Source organism: Hypanus sabinus, chromosome 9 (genome assembly GCF_030144855.1).
Source record: "Hypanus sabinus isolate sHypSab1 chromosome 9, sHypSab1.hap1, whole genome shotgun sequence".
Classification (NCBI taxonomy): Eukaryota; Metazoa; Chordata; class Chondrichthyes; order Myliobatiformes; family Dasyatidae; genus Hypanus; species Hypanus sabinus.
Window position 1 is genome coordinate 110,121,637 of NC_082714.1, and position 22,564 is coordinate 110,144,200.

Genomic DNA, 22,564 nt, shown 5'->3' on the forward strand with positions numbered 1-22,564 from the left:
GCCCGAAACTGCGAATATACTTCTTCCTATAGATGCTGCCTGGTCTGCTGTGTTCCACCAGCATTTTGTGTGTGTTGTTTGAATTTCCAGTATCTGCAGATTTCCTCGTGTTTGCGTTATACTAACTTTGCATGGTTTGTTGATAACAGCAGAGGAGACTGAGAAGGTGGTTTAAAAAGGCATCTGGGATATCAGGCTTATAAATAGAGACATTAAACACAAGACCAAAGAAGTCATGGTGGCTATGAGTGGATTAGAATGTGCAGGTCTGTATGCAATGATGTAAAGTCTTTGGACAGGTTACAGAAGATTTACTAAAATAAATCCAGAGACAAACAACTTGTGTAGATAAACTGGAGAGATTGGGGCTGTTCTTGGAACTGAGGTCACTTGCAAAGAGTAGAAATCAAAAAGCTGCAAGTGCTACAAATCTGAAATAATAACAAATTCCTGGAAAATCTCAGCAGCTCAGGCAGTTTCCATGGAAGCAGAAACAGTCAAGGTTTCAGGTCTGCAGCCTTTGCCATTACTGTCATTATTTCAGATCCGCAGTTTTGAGATTGCAAAGAAACCTGATAGGTCAATATGGTTGGCCATATTCAGCCAAAATTATAGAGTTTTTCAAGAGTCTTTTTCAAGAGAGTCCCAGGAAAATTGATGAAGTAAAGGTGTGGACATTGTCTATGTGGACTTCTGCAATGTCTTTGACAAAGTCCAGCATAGGAGGCTGATCCGGAAGTTTCAATCTCTTATCATTCAGGATGAAGTAGTAAATTGGATTCGACATTGTTTAGTGGGAGTAGCCAGAGAGTGGTTGGTAGATGGTTGACTCTCTGACAGAAGGCCTGTAACGAGTTGTGTGCCACAGCGATCAATGCTGGGTCCATCATTCTTCGTCATCTGTATTAATGATTTGGATGATGATGTGGTAAACTAAATCAGCAGATTTGCAGCTGACACCAAGATAGAGGCACAGTGGACAGTGAGGAAGGTTATGAAACCTTGCAGTGGGATCTGGACCTGCTGGAAGAGTGCTCTAGAATGGTAGATAGACTTTAATGCAGACAAGTGTGAGATGTTTCACTATTGAAGGACAAACTAGAGTAGGCCATGCACAGTAGAGCGGTGTGGTAGAACAAAGGGATCTAGGGATACAGATCCATAGTTTCTTAAAAGTGGTGTCACACTTGATAGGGGTTGTAAGGAGAGCTTTTGGAATATTGGCCTTTATAAATCAGAGTATTGAGTATAGGAGTTAGATTGTTATGTTGAAGTTGTATAAGACATTGGTGAGGCCAGATTTGGAGTATTGCGTGCTGATTTGGTCTGGTCACCTATCAACAGGAAAGATGACAATAAGATTGAAAGAATACAGGGAAAATTTACAAGGTTGTTGAGGACCTGAGTTATAGGGAAAGTTGAATAAGTTGGGACTTTATTCCCTGGAGTGTAGGAGAATGAGGGGAGATCTGATAGAGATAACAAAATTGCAAGGGGTATAGATAGGGTAAATTCAAGCAGGCTTTTTCCACTGAGGTTATTTGAGACTAGATTTAGAGGTCATACCGTAGGTGAAGGGTGAAACACTTAAGAATCTGAGGAGGAGTTTCACTCAAGAGTGCTGCAGGTGTGGAACAAGCTGCCAGCAGAAGTATTAGATGTGCGTTTTATTGCAATTTTTAAGAGAAGTTTGGGTCAGTACATGGTTGGGAAGGCTATGGTCCAGGTGTGGGTCGACGGTAGTAGGCAGAATAATATTTCAGCAGACTAGATAGGCTTGCTTCTGTGCTGTGGTGTTTTATTACTCTAATTATTTAAAATCACATCCGGTGTAGACAGGTTCGGGTAAAACTGTTTCATTGATAGGCCGTGCACATTGAAGTGAAGTGACAAAAGAACCAAAAGTAACAAGAAGGAAGTGACTGATATAGTAAATGAATTGTACTAGTTGGAACAGTAGCTTTGCTGTTTCAATATCGCAATTGACATCAAAAAGGAAAGGATTTGAGGGATAATGGGAGGTGGGTAGTAGAGTGGAATTATTGTGATTTGCTTTTACATGAAGTTAGTATAGTCTCAGCAGGATGTGTGGCTTCTATTTTGCTGTAGCCATACTGTGGAGGAGAGGATTTGTTCTCGGGAGAACCAATTTTAGACAAGTCATTGGATTTAAAAGCAGAAGTAAGAGTTCTTAGAGAACACACCAACAATCTGCTAGAGAAACCCAATGGGTCAAGCAGCACCTGTGAGGAAAATCTGTCAAAGTTTCAGTTCTTAGAGGGGAGCAGATTTATGTTCACATAAAGAACAATTCTGCTTAGAGAGTTGGTTTCAGCTCAAAGGACAGAGACTTTATTCACAAACTTCACCCAGTGTTACATAGAAAACCTACAGCACAATACAGGCCCTTTGGCCCACAAAGCTGTGCCGAACATGTCCTAACCTTAGAAATTACCTAGGGTTACCCATAGCCCTCTATTTTTCTAAGCTCCAAGGGAGAGTTCTATCTTGGACAGAAGAGGGTTTATGTTCAGTGAGGTGATCTATGCATTAACAAATAAGGGTTAATCGCCTAGGAGAGAAGGTTTATAGTCAAATGGAGACAGTGATGCCCAAAATGAGAGAAGATTAGTATGTAGGAGAGAAGGAATGTACATGTAGAGGAGGGCAGGATTTTGCTTCATAGAGAGACTTTACGTTCAGAAGGGAAGGGAATTATACTCAGGAGTGAAATCTTATCAGAGGAGAAAGGTTTATATTCAGATTAGCAAGGTTTTGATCAAAGGAAGATGGATTTATATTCTAAGGTAGAAGTGTTAAAACAGAAAAAAGTATATTTGCAGGACAGGGGAAAAAAATTCCAGAGTGAAATGAGAATTTATCAACAGTAGCATGGGTGTTTAGATTCGAGTGAGGTAGGGTTTTATTCTCAGAGGGAAGAAAGTTTATATGCAAAATTTATATGGTTATTACTTACGGGAGAGAGAATTTATACTTGGGAGAGCTTAGTTGTACTGTGAGAATGTGGGATCCCAGGCCTAATGTGAGGTAAGAATCAGATCCCTAAGACTTGGCCTGCAGCTGAGATTCAGGTCCCTGTGTTTCTTTTTGTAATGATGTCTATTTTCTCTGGTTTATGCTTTCTGAGAGCTTAGATTCTTCACTTCTGCGTGTGAGGGACAATTCCCTCTGGTGGTGGGTGAAGATCAAATTCCTGGCTTTGTGCTTTGAGGCCCAGATTTCTGGGGTTGTGCTAGAAGTGTTTAATCGCTGTGTTCACCGAGGATGGAAGTTGGATTTTGTTGTGGGTAAATGATTCTACCACAGTCCTCTATGTGTTGTCCCTTTTGTATACCTGTCTGTAGAGCTGACGCTGAACTGTGTGAAAGTTGCTGCTTGTTTTCTCCTTTACAGCTCATTCTTGACTTTCTCACCAGTCAGCGGCTCCTTTGAAGCAAATCCTCCGTTTGGTGAAGAGCTGATGGACAGTATGGTCACACATATGGAGGTGAGGGTCCAAGGTGTTAGCCTGTATTGCAAAGTAGACCAAGTGTAGGTCAAAGGGTTGTATTAACACATAGTTAAAGTGTTTTGTTTCAAGGAACAAGAACTTTAATAGTGAGATATAGATCAGATAGCATCACTGCATGAAATTATTAATTTCTATTTTGAGGCCAGATTGTGAGGAGAATATAATTTACCTCCTTTTTTGTGAAATCTTATATTTGGTCAGCTTTTATGTACCTTGCATTAGAACAGGCCAGCAGATATTATGGCATAGTGTTCCAGTTCTTAATATGGATCATTTACCATTTCAAAATCTCCCACAGTTCATGTTGTCCTCAAATCCTTCAGCTTTTCTCTCATATCGTTCATCTGAAGAGCACCATGATGACTGAATTGATTTTCACTACTCTCCAGAATGATGTTCTACACGGAGATCTAATTCAGAGAAAAATAAATCTTTTGTGCTCATTCCCACTCTCAGCTTCCTTCATTTAGAGAGGAAGCCAAAACTCTGTCGTGGCTGCTCAAACAATTAATCCTAATTTATTTGTATACCCTCAATAATTTTAATGATTTGAGTCAACCCTCTATTTAACAAAAGACTCCCAGGATACGAAGTGTAATTCTGTAACAATGTCTCTCTCTCCTCTGCATCTTCAAGCACAAAAGGTCCCTTCATGAGATGGTTAGTAGATGGGGACCTCTGTACCAAATCTATTAGAATGCTATCTCTGATCTTTGAAACTTTGTGATTACATTTGTTCTTCTCTGTACCTAAATTCTACTCTATTTCTTACATAAGAAATAAAAACTAGATTAAACCATTTGGCCCTTGAATCAGTTGTACCATACAATAAGATTCAGGCTTATCTGAAAACTTAGCTCCACTTTGCTTTGAAAGTCCCATTTCCCTTGATTCGGCTGATATTCACAATGGAAAAATGCTTCAACGTCCATCAGGCAACATCTTATCTTGATACTTGAAACTTCGGTTGACGTTCCAAAAATGAAACAGAAGGCACTAATATTGTAATAGTGGCTGTACCACTGGTTCTTACAGATCAAATAGAAATGGCATGATTGATGTTAGCAAGAATCCCAAGACCTTAGATGTGCTGGTGTGGGGTCAGATTAGCTTCACAGTCACAGGATATGCACCGTTGATGTGGTAGCTGGATTCTGAATAATGAAAAATCAATTTCAATGTTGAGCACTCTTGTGAGATTAACAGGCATAAAAAGGCTATAACACTAGTAATATCCCCAGACCATCAGAAACTAAAACAACCTGCCTTCATGGAAAATTTTGTGTTTCCACGATTCAAAATTAAAATAAAATGATTCTTTTGTGGTTTTATGTTTGTTATTTCTCTCCCAATATCAATGATAATAAGATGTACACGCTAGCTTCATTAAATAAGAGGGCTAATATTAATGTTGTGTCTTGCTAGCTGCACCAATTTCTTCATTGAATACATCAGAAACATGAGAAAAAGGGAGACCAATCAGTCCTTTCATATTATTTGCTAGGCAACCAGATCATGGCTGAATTATGTCTTTTCATCTGTCTTGATTCCCTTGTCTTTAAATTGCTATCAAAAATTTATCCATTTCTGTTTTGAGGTTTTCATCTGAACTTCTCAACCACTTTCTTTGGGAGAGAGTTACACATTGTCTCAACCTTTACTATGAAAAAAAATCCTTCCTAACACATATTCTTCAAAGACTCCGCTCCAGTTTGAAGGATGTGTGGCCCTCCCATTTGTTGGTTTGTTTGTTTGTTTATATTTGGAGATACAGGGTAGAACAGGCTCTTCAACCCACCAGTTTAATTCTAGCCTAATCACAGGACAAATTAACCTACTAACTACTGGTTTGGCTTTGGACTGTGGGAGGAAACCAGAGCACCTAGATAATATATCACAATCCTTGTGGAAGCAGAGGTGATGCTCTGTAGCATATTCCACACTTCCAACATAACATTGTTGTAAAATAATTAATGTAGCTGCACTTCAAGAGCACTGATGGCTACGACTTACTTTGTAGTATTTTGAGGATACGAGAGACACTACATTAACATTAGTCCTTTCATCTAATGGGGCAAATAGTAAAACTAGCCAATAATTTCCACAGAAGTTATTCAAATTAGTGCTCTCAATGCATTTTGCACTATTACTGTGTCTAAAATTTAATACCTTAACAAAACTTCTTGAAGTCCTTTGCAGTAATGCTGCAGAAGGAAAGTGACACTTAGTTATTTAAGTATGCGTCTAGACAAATGGCTGAAAGCTTGGGCAAAGAGGCAGGTTTAAGAAACAACTTAAAGGACGTAAGAGAACTGGAAATTCTTAGAGAAGGTGTTCCATTACATAAGACCTTAGCAGCATGAACAGTATTGGAGGGCTAAAGGAAATTAGAAATTGCAATATGCCAGAATTAAGGACTGAAGAGATGTAAGATACTTGAAAGCAAAGAAATTGAGGATCATAAATTCTGGAGCACTTATAGACTCTAGTCACCTTGAAATTTGGCCCTATTCAGTATTTCAGTCTGATCCTCTCTATGTGCTACAAAAATGGGGATTAATTTTCATTTTTCTTTCCTTATTATCATGGTTCATGATGCAGACTGTGGATTAGTTCTGTCATTTGAATTAGACATAGCAATAGCTCAAGCTGTTATTCTCTCCTGGTGATATCCTCCTGCTAAGTCAAATGTTTCTCTCAATGAAACCAGGAGGATGTAGAAAGGACAAAGTTAACTCGATACCTCTTTTAAGACCTTGTAATAACAGAAGGGCGAGAACTGTAAAAAAAAAAATGAGCAGTACAAATGCTCAAAAATCAAGTTGATGAAAAAGAAAGCTGACATGGCCTCTTTTTAAAAGTTTTTTTCCTCACCCACACCATGTTTCTGTTGCATTAGAATAGCAGCCTTTCTTCTTAAAGAGATAAAATTTGCCCTCAGTGTATTAACTATCATAATCAGGTTTATTATCTCTGATATACAGTATGTCATGAAATTTGTTGTTTTGTGGCAGCAGTAGGTGCAAGACATAAAAACTATTACAAATTACAAACATAATTAAATATATTTAAACATCCCCCAGTTATTTTTATTAAGGCAGTGTTAGAACTTTTAAATAAATTGTTTATTTCAGCCAGAAATACTACCAAAATCTATATATTCATTGTTATAGGGAAGATGTAGGTGATTGGAATCAGATCTAACCGTATTTGGAAGAGCAAAATATCAATCATAGGACATATCTCCATTTCTAAGCTAGTTCAAGTCTCAAATTTGTCAGCAATGTGCATGGATGCACAATTATACTTCACTCTGTATCTGTGTAGTTTGCAAACCCAAAAATCCCAAGATGAACCGTTTATCACTGCAATCTCCAAGTCACAAGCAATATCATAACTGTTAAAGGCTTTACCAGTACTGTAAGATTCCATACATGTAGAGTAACATAATAGAACAGTCATACAATTCTATACTGTAAATACTAAATCATATACCAATTATTTGGAAAATGAGTTACAACGGGAGCTGTGTTATGGATAGTCAACCAACTTTTCTTAACATACTTGAACTTTAAATAATTGTTTTGAAGATCACAAAGTTAAAAAGTTGTACCCAATTAAATGTCACCAAACTTAAAGCTGCTGAGGTTAAAGGTCAGCTTTAGAAAATCGTATTGGCATTATGAATACAGCTTTTGGCAATTGGGCTTAATGTACTATTGTAATATATGAGACAAAAAAGTCAAAATCCATAAATGTTGAGACTAGTTTGCTATAATTAGCATGTAAGCATGAATTGCTTTGTGAATTAGACCCTCCAGTATGCACAGTTGAAAGAGCTGCCTCTAACACCAGAGTAAGCTGCATAGAAAAATTTACACAGACAAATCTGACAGTACTCTGAAAAAGCTTTATGAAGAATTCTTCAAGATGCTGCAAATAATTTTTGGTAGCCTGATTGAAGGAATAGTATCTTCAAGACTCAAATCTTGGACACTTGGGCTTAACCATATTACTAAACTGAAACTCTTTTGTAGATCATGGATCATCTACCTCAAAGTCCTGTTTTAGTGTCATTTGTTGTGGAACTTTCATTGCATAATGCTATTAAGTCAGTACAGTCTCACCAGCTGGAAAATGTTAGGTTAAAATACAATACATCCAGTGGTGTGTTACACAGGAAGAAACTAACTGGCAGAGACTATGGGTTCTTTTCTTGTTCATGGCCAAAATAAATCATCCCAGAAATACAATGATTGCCATCTAATCAAACACACACAGGAGATGCATTATAAATTGTCCAGCTTGTCAAAGCAGGTTTAAAAAAAACTTGCAGTAGGTATCGTAAAATGTTACAGGGAGCAGATCTTTGAGAAGTTGTTTGATGACTGGTTTATTAATGGTTGTGACTTGTATTCCTACATAGAAAGGGACTTCAAGTAATCATACAGCATTTCATAGACTCTTGTAAAAATATGTGGCTTCACTTGCAATCTGAAGAAGGAAGTCCTGGAAAATATTGTCTTTCATTTAATATTAACTGTCTGCAATGGACTGATTTACCTATCAAGGAAGCCACTCATGAATGTAGAAATTGATGGATTGTTTAAAGCTAGTAGTCTTTGTGGGAGGTCTTGCTAGTTATGCAAGGAGATGGGCATTAAGTTCACAAAAAAACTAGAGGGTTTAAAAAACATCCCTTTAGGAGCAACATCACTTACACTAACCTTATAAATTTTAATTGCTTCCTTCTTAGAAAAATGAGACCATAAAGGCACTGCCTTGGAGGTGAACCTTAATACACTATTCAAAGGATGCTAGGATCACTTAAGGACCGATCTGAAATAATGTGTCGTCGTAAATGAAAATTGGGAGCATACATTAATGTTAAAAATTTGGCAAAGCATTGTTCAGAAATGCACAACAAATTTAGAATCAAGGCATCCAACTAGCTGAACAAAATAAACCACACATAAACTGAAACCAATTTGATACAAAATTTAGATTTCAGGAGAGGTCCTTAAAGATCCTTAAGATCTTAAATCTTAAAGGTTTAAGATCCTTTTCCTGATTAATGTTTGTTAAAATGAAACAGGCCTTGAACCTCATTCATAGTTAGGCATGAAGTAACAACAGCCAGGAACATAGCGACATCCACTAAGTTCCCTGAGGACTCATCATTGACCAAAAGCTGACTTGGGCCACTTCAGTAAGAAATAGTTTATGAAAGTAATGTTGCACCATCAAAGTAAATAGACCCTTTATAGCGAGGGTGGATCAAAAACTCTACTCAATCCAATACCTAGCAAAATAAATATAGAGAATGCTGACAGCCTTCAGTAACTCAGGTGGCTCTGTCAAGAGGGAAACTAAATTAATGAAAATTAAAAACAGCATTTGCTGGAAATCTGAAATAAAAAGAAAACACTCAGCAAGTTGCACAGCCCCTAAGGAAGGATAGAGTTATTGTTTCAGGTTGAACACCTTTCATCAGACCTGAATTCTGATGAAGCGTCTTTGAGCTGAAATTTTAATTGTTTCTCTCTTTCCACAGAGAATAAAATTAAACTTGATGAACTTTTATCAAAATTATTAGAGTCAATGGGTCTGATGAAAAGGTAGGTTGAAGAGTTGGTCATCCATTGAGAAAGGCATTGGCTTGACCTGCTGCTAAAAGCTGTAAAATGGGGACATCTTTTCTTTACTATTAACTAATCCCTGTTAATTTTTTCCTCATTCAGAATCTGCTTAGGAGTTCAAGCGAGCCTCTGTCATTCACTGTGTTCATCCCAGAATGGAGAAACCCTCCAACACCAGCTCTGGTCCGGATGGAGGAAAGCAAGTTTAAGCGCCACCAAATCCTAGTCCCAGCTTATGAGCATGAGTACAGAAGTGGAGCTCAACACATCTGCAAAAAGTAAGTTTTGTACTAACATGAGCATACGGCTTGAGCGACAGGTTTATTAAACTATTTATCTCCTGCATCCAATGGGATCGACTGAGAGTTGGGCAAGTGACAACCACAATAATAGAGAACAGTTAAGGAGAGAAAGCAAGGAGGGGAGTTACAGGGTGAGGGAGAGTCATTGTTTGAAAGACAGCTGTGAGAGGTGTGGGTGTGAGGCAGCCAGGATCAGATTGAGGTGTTGAGATTGTAATCAGGTGAGGGCATGGAACAAATGATGTGTGTGTGTGGGGGGGGGGGGGGGGGCTTTTGGGGAAGGTGCAGGAAGATGCATTGGTGTAAAGCAGTGAGGGTGCCAGAAAATCAGTATGGTTGTTGGGGTGGCCTAGTGTAAAACTAAATGCATTCCTTTTAGTAACTTGTTACTTTATATAGGAGCTCTAGATATAATGTGAGGTGAGATGAAATGAAATGTGTCGTGTTTGCTTTCAGGGAAGACATCTATTATAAAGCTGTGCACTCCACAGCTCTCATCTTCCTGCAGAATGATGCTGGCTTTGCAAAATGGGGGCCTATTCCAGAGCGGGTCCAGGAGTTAATGGCAGCTTATAAAATGACAGGGAAGTCATCATCTTCCTCATCCTCCTCTGTGGCATCTGGTGAAAAAGACCAGGAACAGAATTGGGACCATAGCAGCAACACCGAGCACCACTGAACTGTGATTGATAAAGAGAGCACATAGAGCTAATGCTCTATGTTATTTTAAACAGACTGACTTGAAACAAGCTGCAGAACTATTGTCATCACCAGCAAGAAATGTAGATATGTACAGTGTTACTAAGCAGAACTACAGTTCTGTATTCTTACTGTTTTGTTTGTTGCTTTTATTTTTACCAAGGTATGTAGGAGAGAGAAACAGAATGTGTCTTGTGTAATATATTCTATGAAAATATTTCTTAACGGAATACTGTGTCAGTTTTATCAGCTTTTTTTTTATTTTTTTGAGATTATGCAATTCTGTCTAATTTTTGTAAACTTTGCAAATAGTGGCTGTAGACATTCTCCATTTTAATGCCGTGTGTATAGGAATTTCTTTATATTGCTGAGAATTAAGTTTAAATGTACAAAGTGATGGATAGGAATTCATTGGTGTCCTTTTAAGAAGTATTGCTTCTTGTTGACCTATGTAGACGATCTCTGAATTGTTCAAAGACAACTTCATGCACTTGAGTGTGCAAATGTATGTCATCTAGTGTGTACTGTCCATCTTTGCATTTAATCCTTCACTGACGCAGTGGAACATGATGAACTCATGAAGGGAAACCTTGAAAACTACAGGAAGAGAAGAAAGAGATGGGATGAGAGCTCAGAGCCCTATTGTAAAAGCTTTCTTTCATAAAGATTGTGGAGACTTGCATTGTGCACTCAGTCAGCATGGTTAGTTTCCCACATGTGCAGCATGCTGTGGATATGGAGTTTTGGATAGAATGCAAGGGAGCTCTGTACTTTCAGTCAGCGCTCAGCTTCAAGTGACTGGAACTCAATGTTCTTCTTCTTTGGGCCACCCAGTGAAGGGTTAAATACAGGAATGATTTGTCTAGAAGTGTTTAACAAGATATCCTGTCACAGAGTAACTGAGATTATAAGATATTGCTGTCCATGCATTGTCTCAACCACAGCACTTATCCCCAGCACAGCCAGGTCACCAGAGATACTCATTCTCCACTTTTTCAGCTTCTGACAGAAGGTTCACATAGCCACAGAATGGTGGAGAAATGGTGGTTACCTCATAACATTTAGTTCATGCATAGTACTCCTTTGATTCAGCTGCACTAGGGATTTGGTTAATACGTCACACAACTGAAGTCTAGGTTTGAAACACATCTGAACTTGAATGCAGGCAAGTGAGGGAACCTGGCTGATCTGGGCAAGGGTGCATTCTAAGTATTGTATGACAGTATTACTGTAACAGTACACAGCATCAGGTTGGATAAGCAGCTTCCTACTACAAAACTTTAAAACAGCAACTGTGCAAAGTGAAGCGTTGAGTGTGATTGTAATTATTGCTTTTTGGGGACAACTAAAAATGAGTTAATTGCTAGAGAAAAAAAAAATTAATATATAAATATATAAGCAAGGTGAATGTGGTCAGCCTGTCAACCCTCTTATGAACCTTTGTCAGGAGAGTCACAAATTGTGTGGAAGTCTTTTTGTGTAGGACCTGCCCTGATCTGTTGAGTATTTCCAGATTGTTTAAAAATTTTCAGTTTTGTGCTTTTTGATAAAATACAGCTTATTCTCAGAAACCTGGTATAGAATGGTCCATGATGTAACCCCTGTGAAATCAAAATACTAGATGCAGGAAATCAGAATCATGCTGAAATACTCAGCAGTTCAGGCGGCATCCATGGAGAGAGGAACAGTTGATGTTTCAGACTGGAAACTTTTCAAGAGAACCTATGAACCTGAAACTGATTTCCTCTGTGTCTGACCCACAGTTTCCAGCAATCTCTGTTTCTTGCATCCTTTCTGTCATTTTAAATTGTGGCTCCTTGTTTGATACTATTTCAACATGAGATCATCCAGATATCCTGTGCCCCACATTTCCCTATTGTTTTGTTCTTTGCTGATCTGTCACCTTGTACTCTTGTGCTATTCTGCCACCTGGTGTTGCCCATGTTTGTTCCTTCCCTGTGATGTCTGTCATTCAGTGCTTCTGTGTTGTCCTATTGACTCCTAATTCTCTGTTACCCCATGGCACATTGCTTGTGGTTCAATCGTTCTTTTCATATGATGTCAGCATAATTTTCACATAAAGGAATTCTTCAATGATGTTCCTTCATTAAATTCATAAATTAATAAAGTGGATTATATAAAACTAGCAAGTTTGATAAGGAAAAATGAAGTTTAGGGTTTTGACAAACTCTAGCTTGAGTATAACATGTCAGATTCTTCAAATCCTTCAACTATGGCAATGTCTTGCACCATTGTCCACATGGTTTGAGTTTTGCACTTAGTGCATATCTTATTAAGAGCATCCATCTTCCTATACCTCTCCCTATGCACAATACAGAGCTGGTCTTCACTCGACTCCCCGCCCTCCCACACATTTCACTATACAAAGCTAGCCTTCCATCACCTCTCCATATCCACAGTTCAGAGCCAGTCTTACTTCACCTCTTTCCAAACACTTTTCAGAACCCACCTTCACTCAACTCTCCCCATCCATTCTACAGAATTGGTTTTCCCTCGTACCCATCCGCTATATACTGTACTAGTGCAGGACTTCCCATACACGGTAAAATGTGCACTATCTGGAATACTGTATGATTGAGATACTTCCTTCCCATTATTCCAAGGATATATTAATTAAAACCCTCTTTTATCCCACCCAGTTTTAGCAGAACTTCTCCATCCCTTTTACTTTCTATTGTCTATGTTTTAGTGTGAACATTTCTATGTTATTAATGTGTAAAGTGTCATTCATTGAACCATGCATATTGAGCATCTGGCCTTATACATTCTTCAACACTACTTCCGATTACACATTAATTGGTCCTGTTGGTAGCTGAATCACTGCACCTTGCTCATAAAACAACTTGCTGGAGGAACTCAGTGGGCCAAGCAGCAAGTGTGACGTGAAAGGAATTATCAAAAGTTTTGAGTCGAGGCCCAAAATATCAACAATTTTTCCCCCACCCCAAAAGAATTGCTTGACCCACTGAGTTCTTCCAGGAGATTATTTATTACTCCAGATTCTCACATCAGCAATCTCATGTCTCAAGACATCATCCTGATCCCATTTTTTTTCTTAAATACTGAAATTTTCTGTTTTTTCATTCCACCTGTTTTCACAGAAAGCCTCCACATCACCCCCTGTCTGTCTTGGCTTTCTAACTTTATGAACTCCAAATTGTGGTCTTGAGTACTAAACCTGACATGGGATGGCAAACCTTAAGAAATTGGAGCAGTCAAAGGAGCAGAATTAGGCCATTTGACCCATCGTCTGCACCACCATTCAGTCATGACTGATGCTTTCTACCCCCTTCAGTCCCACTCCCCAGCCTCCTCTCCGCAACCTTTGATGCCATAGCCAATCGAGAACCTATCAATCTCCACCTTGAGTACACCCAACAAGTTAGCCTCCACAGCTGCCTGTGGTAACAAATTCACAGCCCTCTGGCTAAAGAAATACCTCTACATCTGTTTTAAATGGATGCCCCTTTATCCTGAGGCTGTATCCTCTTGTCTTAGACTTCCCCCTCCATGGGAAACATCCTGTCCACATCTACTCTGTCTAGCCCTTTCAACATTTGAAAGGTTTCAATGAAATCCCCACTCATTCTTCTAAATACCAGTGAGTACAGGCCTAGAGCCATCAACCTTCCTCATACAATAACCCTTTCATTCCTAGAATCATCCTTGTGTACCTCATCTGAACCCTCTCCAATGCCAGTACCTCTGGCCCAAAATTGTTCACAACACTCAAAGGTAAGTTACTACCTATAAAGCTAAAATCTGAAACTTACTTCCCAAACTCAAGACTCTTTAATCTCTTTATAATTGTTGAACAGAAATCAGAGTGGATTGGTTATTGTATTTAAAAAAAAACTCAGATGTTCTTCAACGTCCTGAGGAACAAACTTTGATTGTGTTACTCAGGACGCTGCTGCTTTCCAACTTCTCTAATGTGTGCTCATTGTTCAGTTTCCTACTTTTAACTCATTACTTGCCAAGAATGTAAAAACAAGATTCCTTGCATCCTATAAGTAACTAGCTCTTTGAAACATCCAGTGAGCCTTGGTCATCTATCTCCTCTCATTCATTGTAACTTCACTGGGTTTCACCTACCCCACAGATCTTTTAGTCTATTTCCTCATTTCAAGCAAACAGAAGACCAGCTAATAGCCAGTATAGGGATTTCTGGAGATATTATGCCCATCCCTGTACTTATTTCAATAACCAGACAACTGGGGTAACAGAAGCATGGAAATAGTAGCTTTGGTTCATATGTGCACCTAAAACAGACTGCACACCTCTGTTTAAAAAAGATTGCCCTCTCTATCCTTTCCCGTCACTTGTCTGGCAGAAACTATATGGGTGAAAATCAGCTTGTGATGTCAACTTGTTGCAAAAGTTGCTGTGGTTTGGCATTTACTTGTCTCTTTAAAAAAATGTACATCCATTCAATATGGCTCAGAGTATATAATTCCCAGTATACCAGTGAGTCACAAGATTGTAATAAGCAACCTCTGAAAACTTTGACTGACCCAAACAATAATCTACTAGCCAATCCTAGTGTAAGGTAGTGATTGAAGTCACCCTGTCATATAGATTGGGACACGGTACACATCCTTCCAAGGTCTTCTCTATTGTCACAATCAGGCCATTCTGGTTGGAGAAGCAACATCTTACACTGTGTCTGGGTAGGTACCAGTCTGAAAGCATGAATACCAATTTCTTTTAACTTCCAATAATTTCTCCCCCCCCCCACCCCGCTTTTTTCCATTCAGTATTCTGGCTCCCCTCTCACCCTGTTTCTTCTCACTGGCCCATCACCTTCATCTACTGTCCTTTCCTTTTTCCCATGGTCCATTCTTGTCTCCTGTCAAATTCCTTCTTCAGCCCTTTACGTCTTAACCCTGTCATCTCCCAGCTTCTCACTTAATCCCTCTCTCCCACCCACCAAACTTCTCCCTCACCTGCCTTTGCCTATCATTTGCCAGCTTGTAACTCTTTTTCCCTCCCTCACCTTTTTCTATCTTCTAACCCCTTCCTTTCCAGTCCTGATGAAAGGGTCTTGGCCCAAATCATTGACTGTTTATTTCTCTGTAGATGCTGTGTAGCTTGCAGAGTTCCTCTAGCATTTTGTGTTTGTTTCTCTGCCCTGGGGGTATCACCAGACTGGTGTGTCCTTTCTTGAATAAGGAGATTTAGAGTGGTACACAGCATTCCAGCTGCTATCTCTCTGCATCCCTGCATCATAGTAGAAAGACAATCTGTATTTCTGTAATGAAATCCTTTTGCAATAAGTCATGTGCAGTCTCACATTTTTCAAAAAGGCATACTCCAGTTCCCTAGCTTTTCCTACCAAAGTGGATGACCTCATATTTTTCCAAGTTATCTACCTGCCATATACATGCCCATTATGCTCTTTATGTCCCTGGAAGCTGTTCTGTATTTCCTCACTACCACTGAGCTATTCACCAGTAATTGTTCCCACGGTGGAGGAGGAGTCGGTGTTTGCTGAGTATTTGTTCCGGGGGGGGGGGAGGGGGCAGAGTCTGTACCTGATGGCAAGATAAGGCTGTTGGAATTTCATGGCATTGACGATTGCCTGTAGTTTATTGTGATGAACAATAAGTTTGCTGACAGAGGAATGGATTCCAGGCTGCACAGTTCTAGTTGGTGACAACAGCCACCAACTGGAGGAGAGGTTGACATCAGTCAGAGAGGTGGGGGTGTGGATATCATCATGACTGTGGGGTGCAGGTTGGGGGTGAAAGTGGTCTTGACCCATGATGTGAGCAAAGGCAGTGGATACAACAGAGTTTGGAACTCAGAGGATAGGGTAAGCATTGGACCTAGTTTATAAAATTCTTATGAAATGGGTTTTTAGAGCATTTCATGATTGAGCCCACTAGGGGATCAGCTACTCTGGATTGGGTGTTGTGCAACGAACTGCAATTGATTAGAGAGCTTAATGTAAAAGAACCCTTGGGGCCAGTGATCATAATATGATTGAATTCATCCAGAAATTTGAAAAAGAAAAGATAAAGTCAGATGTATCAGTATTACAGTGGAGTTTTTTTCTTTTTTGTAATTTTTTTTATTGAAGTTCATCAAACATTTCCATAAGATGTATTTCGGACATTGTACATATATATCATATATGTCACAAATCTCCACAAAGTATTTATCTGAGGTATACACTTATAGAAAAGAGCAGAAAGAAAAAACAAGCAAAAGGAAACAACTATGTACAAGTAGGGAGTGATCTTTTTTTACAACACATTCATTGATTTGTGAGAATAAAATCAGGCCTATGAGCCATTATGTAGTTAAACCATTTTTCCTAGTATGAATCAAATTGTTCCAGCTGATGATTAACAGATGCTGTTGGGCTCTCCTGTGATAACCAGTTCCTAGTAAGAGTCTTTTTACCAGCCACCAACACTATATTCATTAAATATTTATCTCTTTTCAACCATTCTTGAGGTATATATCCAAAATATATGGTCTTACTCTCTAAGGGTATTTCACATTTAAAGATGTCTTGCAGGGCATTGTGTATCCCCCTCCAATAGTCTTTGATAATGGGGCAGTCCAAAAAAATATGATAATGATTTGCATTTTAATTTCCACAATTTCTCCAGCAAACAGGGAGGTTACTATCATAATGGGATTACAGTGAAGTTAAAGAAATTACAGAAGCATGAGAGAGAAGTTGGTTAAAATTGATTGGAAAAGAACTGAGCAGCAAAGGTGGAATTTCTGGAAGCAGTTGGGAAGGCACCAGATATATACATCCCAAAGAGGAAGAACTGTTCCAAAGGCAGAAAGACACAACCATGGCTAACAAGAGAAGTTAAAGCCAGAGAGAAGGCATATAATAGAGCAAAAATTAGTGGGAGGTTAGAGGACTGGGAAGTTTTTAAAAACCAACTAAAGAAATCATTAAGAAGGAAAAGTACAAAAGTAAGCTAGCCAATAATATTAAAGAGGATACTAAAAAAAAGATACATAAAGAGTAAAAGCAAGGTGAGAGTGGATATCAGACCACTGGAAAGCGATGCTGCAGAGGTAGTGATGTGGGGGAAAAAATTATGGACAAACGGATTAAGTATTTTGCATCAGTCTTCACTGTGGAAGACACTAGTGGTATGGTGGAAGTTCTAGAGTGTCAAGGGTCAGAAGTGTGTGATATCACCATTACTAGGGAGATGGTTCTTGGGAAACTGAAAGGTCTGAAGGTAGATAACTCGCCTGGACCAGATGGTGTACACCCCAGGGTTCTGAAAGAGGTGGCTGAAGAGATTGCGGAGGCATTAATAATGATAATTCAAGAATCAATAGATTCTGGAGTACTGGAAAATTGCAAATATCACTCCACTCTTCAAGAAGATAGGGAGGTAGAAAAAAGGAAATTATAAGCCAGTTAGTCTGACCTCTATGTTTGGGAAGATGTTGGAGTCGGTTGTTAAGGATATGGTTTCAGATTACTTGGAGGCACATAATAAAATAGGCCCTAATCAGCCTGGTTTCCTCAAGAGAAAACCTTGCCTGACAAATCTGTTGGAATTCTTTGAAGAAATAACAAGCAGGACAGTTCATGTTGTGTACTTAGATTTTCAGAAGGCCTTTGACAAGGTGTCACACATGAGGCTGCTTAAGTTAAGAGCCCATCATGTCACAGAAATGATTCTAGCATGAATAAAGCAGTAGCTGATTATCAGGAGGCAAAGAGTGTGAATAAGGGGAGCCTTTTCTTATCGGCTGTCAGTGATTAGTGGTGTTCCACAGGAGTCTGCATTGGGACCACGTTTTATGTTATATGTCAATGACTTGGATGATGGAATTGATGGCTTTGCTGAAAAGTTTGTGGATGATGTGAAGATGGGTGGAAGGGCAGATAGTTTTGAGGAAGTAGAGGCTACAGAAAGACTTAGACAGATTAGGAGAAAGGGCAAAGAAGTGGCAGATGAAATACAGTGTCAGGAAATGTATAGTCATGCACTTTAGTAAAAGAAAAGAAAGGTAGACTATTTTCTAAATGGAGAGAAATTTCAAAAAACTGAGGTGCAAAGAGACTTGGGAGTTCTTGTGCTGGATTCCCTAAAGATTAATTTGCAGATTGAGTCTGTGGTGAGGAAGGCAAATACAATGTTAGCATTCATTTCAAGAGGACTAGAATATAGTGATGTTGAGGCTTTATAAAGCACTTGGGAGGCCTCACTTGGAGAATTTTGAGCAGGTTTGGGTCCCTTTACTTAGAAAGGATGTGCCAACACTGGGGAGGGTTGAAAGGAGGTTCAAAAAAGGATTCCAGTATTGAATAGCTTGCAATATGAAGAGTGATGGCTCTGGGCCTGTATTCACTAGAATTCAGAAGAAAGAGGGAGGACCTAATTGAAACTTATCAAATGTTGAAAGGCCTTGATAGAGTGGTGGGAGAATATTGGACCAGAGGTCACAGCCTCAGAATAGAGGGGCATCCTTTTAGAACAGAGATGAGGAGGAATTTCTTTAGCCAGAGTCTGGTGAATCTGTGAAATTCGTTGCCTCAGGCAGTTGTGGAAGCTAAGTCTTTATGTATATTTAAGCCAGTGGTTGATAGGTTCTTGATTGATCAGGGCATGAAGGGATAAAGAGAGAAGGCAGGAGACTGGGGCTGAGAGGAAAATTGAATTGGCCATGAAAAAAATGGCAGAGCAGATTCAATGGGCCAAATGGCCTAATCCTGTTCCTATATCTTATGGTCTAAATAAGTTCAAAATTGTTAGTCAGAGTAGTGATGGAGGGTTGGGAGGAGAGATGATGGGAACTATTGTCCTGTGCCTTTATAGGGTTCAAAGTAATGACCTTATCAAAAAGAAAGGCTGCCTCGCACTGAAAATAAGGTGCTGGATCTTAGAAGTTGTTCCTTGTAGTTAACACAATGAAACCTGACAGCACTTGTAGCTCTTCAAGGCTGCCCTTGACCAGAGAGATGAACAAAGCCACTCCATCTCAGGAGCATCGTGGAGAAAGCTAATCGCATCCCCTACATTTCATTCAGATATACCCTTCACTTCAAGGGTGCTCTCCAGAACATTGTACACAGGTGCACGGGTGTTGCACAATCCAGCAACAGCACATCCTGGAGCCCCAGAGCCAGATGACCCACAGTGATGGGAGGAAGAGAGAAACAACCAGGTGAAGACCCAGCGCCACACAATATAATCTCCATCTCCCATCAGGGAGAAGGTTATGTAGCATCCACGCGAGGACCACCAGATTCAAAAGCAGTTACTTCCCCCAAGCAGTAAGGCTGATCAACACCTCTATCTGGTAACCCACCACTCCACACCCCTGATCACCACTTTATCATTTCCTGTTAACAATCACCAATTTACAGACACTCTTGTGCTAGCATCACTTTATGGACATACAAAAATCTATGTATATTAGCTATCTTATGTATTTACAATATTGTGTTTCTTTTAAAATTGTTGTGTTCTTTATGTTAGTGCATTTTTTACGTTGCATCGGATCCAGAGTAACAATTATTTTGTGCCCCTTTATACATGTACTGGAAATGACATTAAACAATCTTGAATCAGCATTGGACTTGTCTGACTTTCAACAGAAAGGTCAGACAATGTGACTGACCACTTCCTTCTCTGCTGAAGCACAGGCACTCACTGCTCAGTTCATAGACACTGCCTGCACAGTGAAAGGAAACATTAATCCTCTTCTTAGCCTGTGGGGTATTAATTTTCTTTCTCATGGAGGCTTTGAATACTTTCTTGAATATTTTCCTCTATCCATCTTCTCATGAAAGATCAGATAGAGTGTATGTTCTGGAGTCCGGAGTTGAGCTTGTCAATGGAATAACCTGAGATAATTAGAGTCTTGGAACATTGGCCTGGGAGAAATGCCTTAAGGTAATTCATGCAGAAGAGTACAGGAAAGCAGGGATCACTGTTTGCTGAAATATACCATGAGACTTCTGCTTGAGCTCTCGATGTTCAATCACTTTTCCTTAGTTGGGCAAAGGTTGGGCTGGCAGCACTGAATTTCACCATCAGTGTCTGTTTTCTCCAAGAGGTGGTCCACAATTTGCAGGGTGTCACCATCTACCTCATTGGAGAGCAGCGTAGTAAGGTTGATAGAGAACCTTTGTCTTGTGGATGTTGAACATGAGGCCTTTCCAATGCTTTGGTGAATGGCCCAACAATATCTTTAAGTTCAGTCTACAAGTGTGACGTGGGCAAGCATCCTCTACATACTGCAGCTCAGTAACTGGAATTCTGGAGTGCAAGGAATGTTGGTTGGAAACAGCTTCTCCCCTCCTGAATGGTCCATGAATCTATAAACATTACCTGTACTTTTTTGTACTACTCAATTATTTTGTGATCTATAGTAATTTCATGTCTTTGCATGCCACTGCTGCAGCAAAACAACAGATTTCACAACATATAAGACAGAAATTATAGACTTGAGCAACACACAATGCTGAAGGAACTGTTTCTGATTCTGAATAGGTTCCCATTACTTTAGTTCCATTCTAATGGGAAGGTTGATGAGTGAACACGTGAAAAAGACTGAAAAATTTGTTGAATGATAGTGCACTGGAATATCTGACGAGAGATTGGGTTCATTGGCTGGAATTATGATTTGCAACTCATGGAGATGGAGATAATTTTTTTGTAGGGTAGTGGAATTTTAGAATTTGTGACTTGGGTTCCCCTCTGCTAGCAGGGATGCTATGTGTTCTCAGGGTCTTGTTGTTTGCAGTTGGTGTATGGCCTTATCAACTTCTAGACATTTTGGGCTGGCAGTGAGGCTGCTCATCTATCCTTCATTTCCCCATGCCATAATCTCCAACCTTTCCTTCTCAGCACCTTCCCAACATTCCCTCTCTTTCTCTCTCGCTCTTTTCTGTATTTGTACTATACTCCAGCAACTGGAAAGGTGCTGTAAGAAGTAGCGGATTATGAAACCTTTAGATATGCTCTTACCACTCCATCTCTCCCTTTTCCCTGTCACTCCCTAGAGGTTGTGGAATGAGTCCTTTAGAAATTCCCTTCTCTCATACTGCTGCTTCCATGTCCAGATTTTCTTGTAAACCTAACTTATCCAGAATTAGTTTCATTCCAGAACTAATGAGATGTTCCCCGTCTTCAAAGAAAGGTGCTTTCCTTCCTTCAGCATCAATGTTGCCCTCACCCACATCTCTTCCATTTCACCCCATCCTCCTGCCACCCCATCAGGGAGAGGGTTCCTCTTGTCCTCACCTATCATCCCACTAGCCTCTGCAACCAGCACATCATTTTCCATAACCTCCACCATCTTCAGTGGGGTCCCATCATCAAGCACATCTTTCCCTCTTGCCCAACTTTCCGCAGGAATCGCTCCCTATGTGACTCCCTTCTCCATTTGTCCCTCCCCATTGATCTCCCCCCTTGCCACTTATCCTTGCAGGCAGAATGTGTTACACTTGTCCCTACACCTCCTCTGTCACTACCATTCAGGACACAAACCTTCCAGGTGGGATGACACTTCACCTGTGAGTCTGTTGGGGTCATCTATTGTGTCCGGTGCTCCCGGTGTGAAGTCCTATATATTGGTCAGACCCGATGTAGATGAGAGACTGCTTCACTGAGACTGTTCCATCCAGCTGAAAAAGTAAGATCTCCCGATGGCCACCCAATTCAACTCTACATTCCATTCTGACATGCCAGTCCATGGCCTCCTCTACTGCCGCGAAGAGGCCACACTCATCGGAGGAACAATTCTGAGCAAGGGTGGAGGCGACTTTGGATGCATGCCAGCTCTGACGTGGTTTGAAGGACATTACTTCCTACAAAATGAAACCCAATAGCATGAATTGCAGTGATAATTCACTACCAGACAAGCTCAACCCTTCTATGCCCATTTGAAAGGGAGAATATAACTACAGCTGTGAAGATCCCTGCTGCACTGGGTGACCCTGTGATCTCTGTCTCAGAAGCTGATGCCAGGCTGTCTTTCGGGAGGGTGAACCCTTGCAAAGTGGCAGGGCAGGTGGAGTATCTGGTAAGGCTGTGAACACTTGTGCCAACCAACTGGCAGGAGTATTCAAGGACATTTTCAGCTTCTCATTGCTGTGGTCAGAATTCCCTCCTGCTTCAAAAGGGCAACAACTATACCAGTGCCCAAGGAGAAGTCTGAGCTGCTTTAATGACTATCACCCAGTAGCACTCACATCTACAGTGATGAAATGCTTCAAGAGGTTGGTCATGGCCAGAATCAATACCTGTCTCAGCAAGGACCTGGACCCACTGCAAATTGCCTAGCGCCACAATAGATTAAGACACACATAATCTCAAAGGCTCGTCACACACCTTAGCTCACCTGGACAATACAAATACCTATGTCAGGAT

At 40.0% G+C, this 22,564-nt stretch overlaps 1 protein-coding gene across 5 annotated transcripts in view; it reads left to right on the forward strand.

Moving 5' to 3' along the window:
• Positions 1 to 19,759, forward strand: part of pcif1 (phosphorylated CTD interacting factor 1) — a 110,284-nt gene extending 90,525 nt beyond the window's left edge. For 4 of the 5 annotated variants that reach the window (XM_059980410.1, XM_059980408.1, XM_059980407.1 and 1 more), the window contains 3 exons: positions 3,415 to 3,508; positions 9,274 to 9,449; positions 9,930 to 19,759. In XM_059980410.1, the coding sequence (XP_059836393.1) occupies positions 3,415 to 3,508; positions 9,274 to 9,449; positions 9,930 to 10,152 (493 nt within the window). In that variant the 3' untranslated portion in view covers positions 10,153 to 19,759. The remainder of the gene's footprint in view (positions 1 to 3,414; positions 3,509 to 9,273; positions 9,450 to 9,929) is intronic. The other variant, XR_009514047.1, reaches the window with a different exon arrangement.
• The last annotated feature ends 2,805 nt before the right edge of the window (positions 19,760 to 22,564 follow it).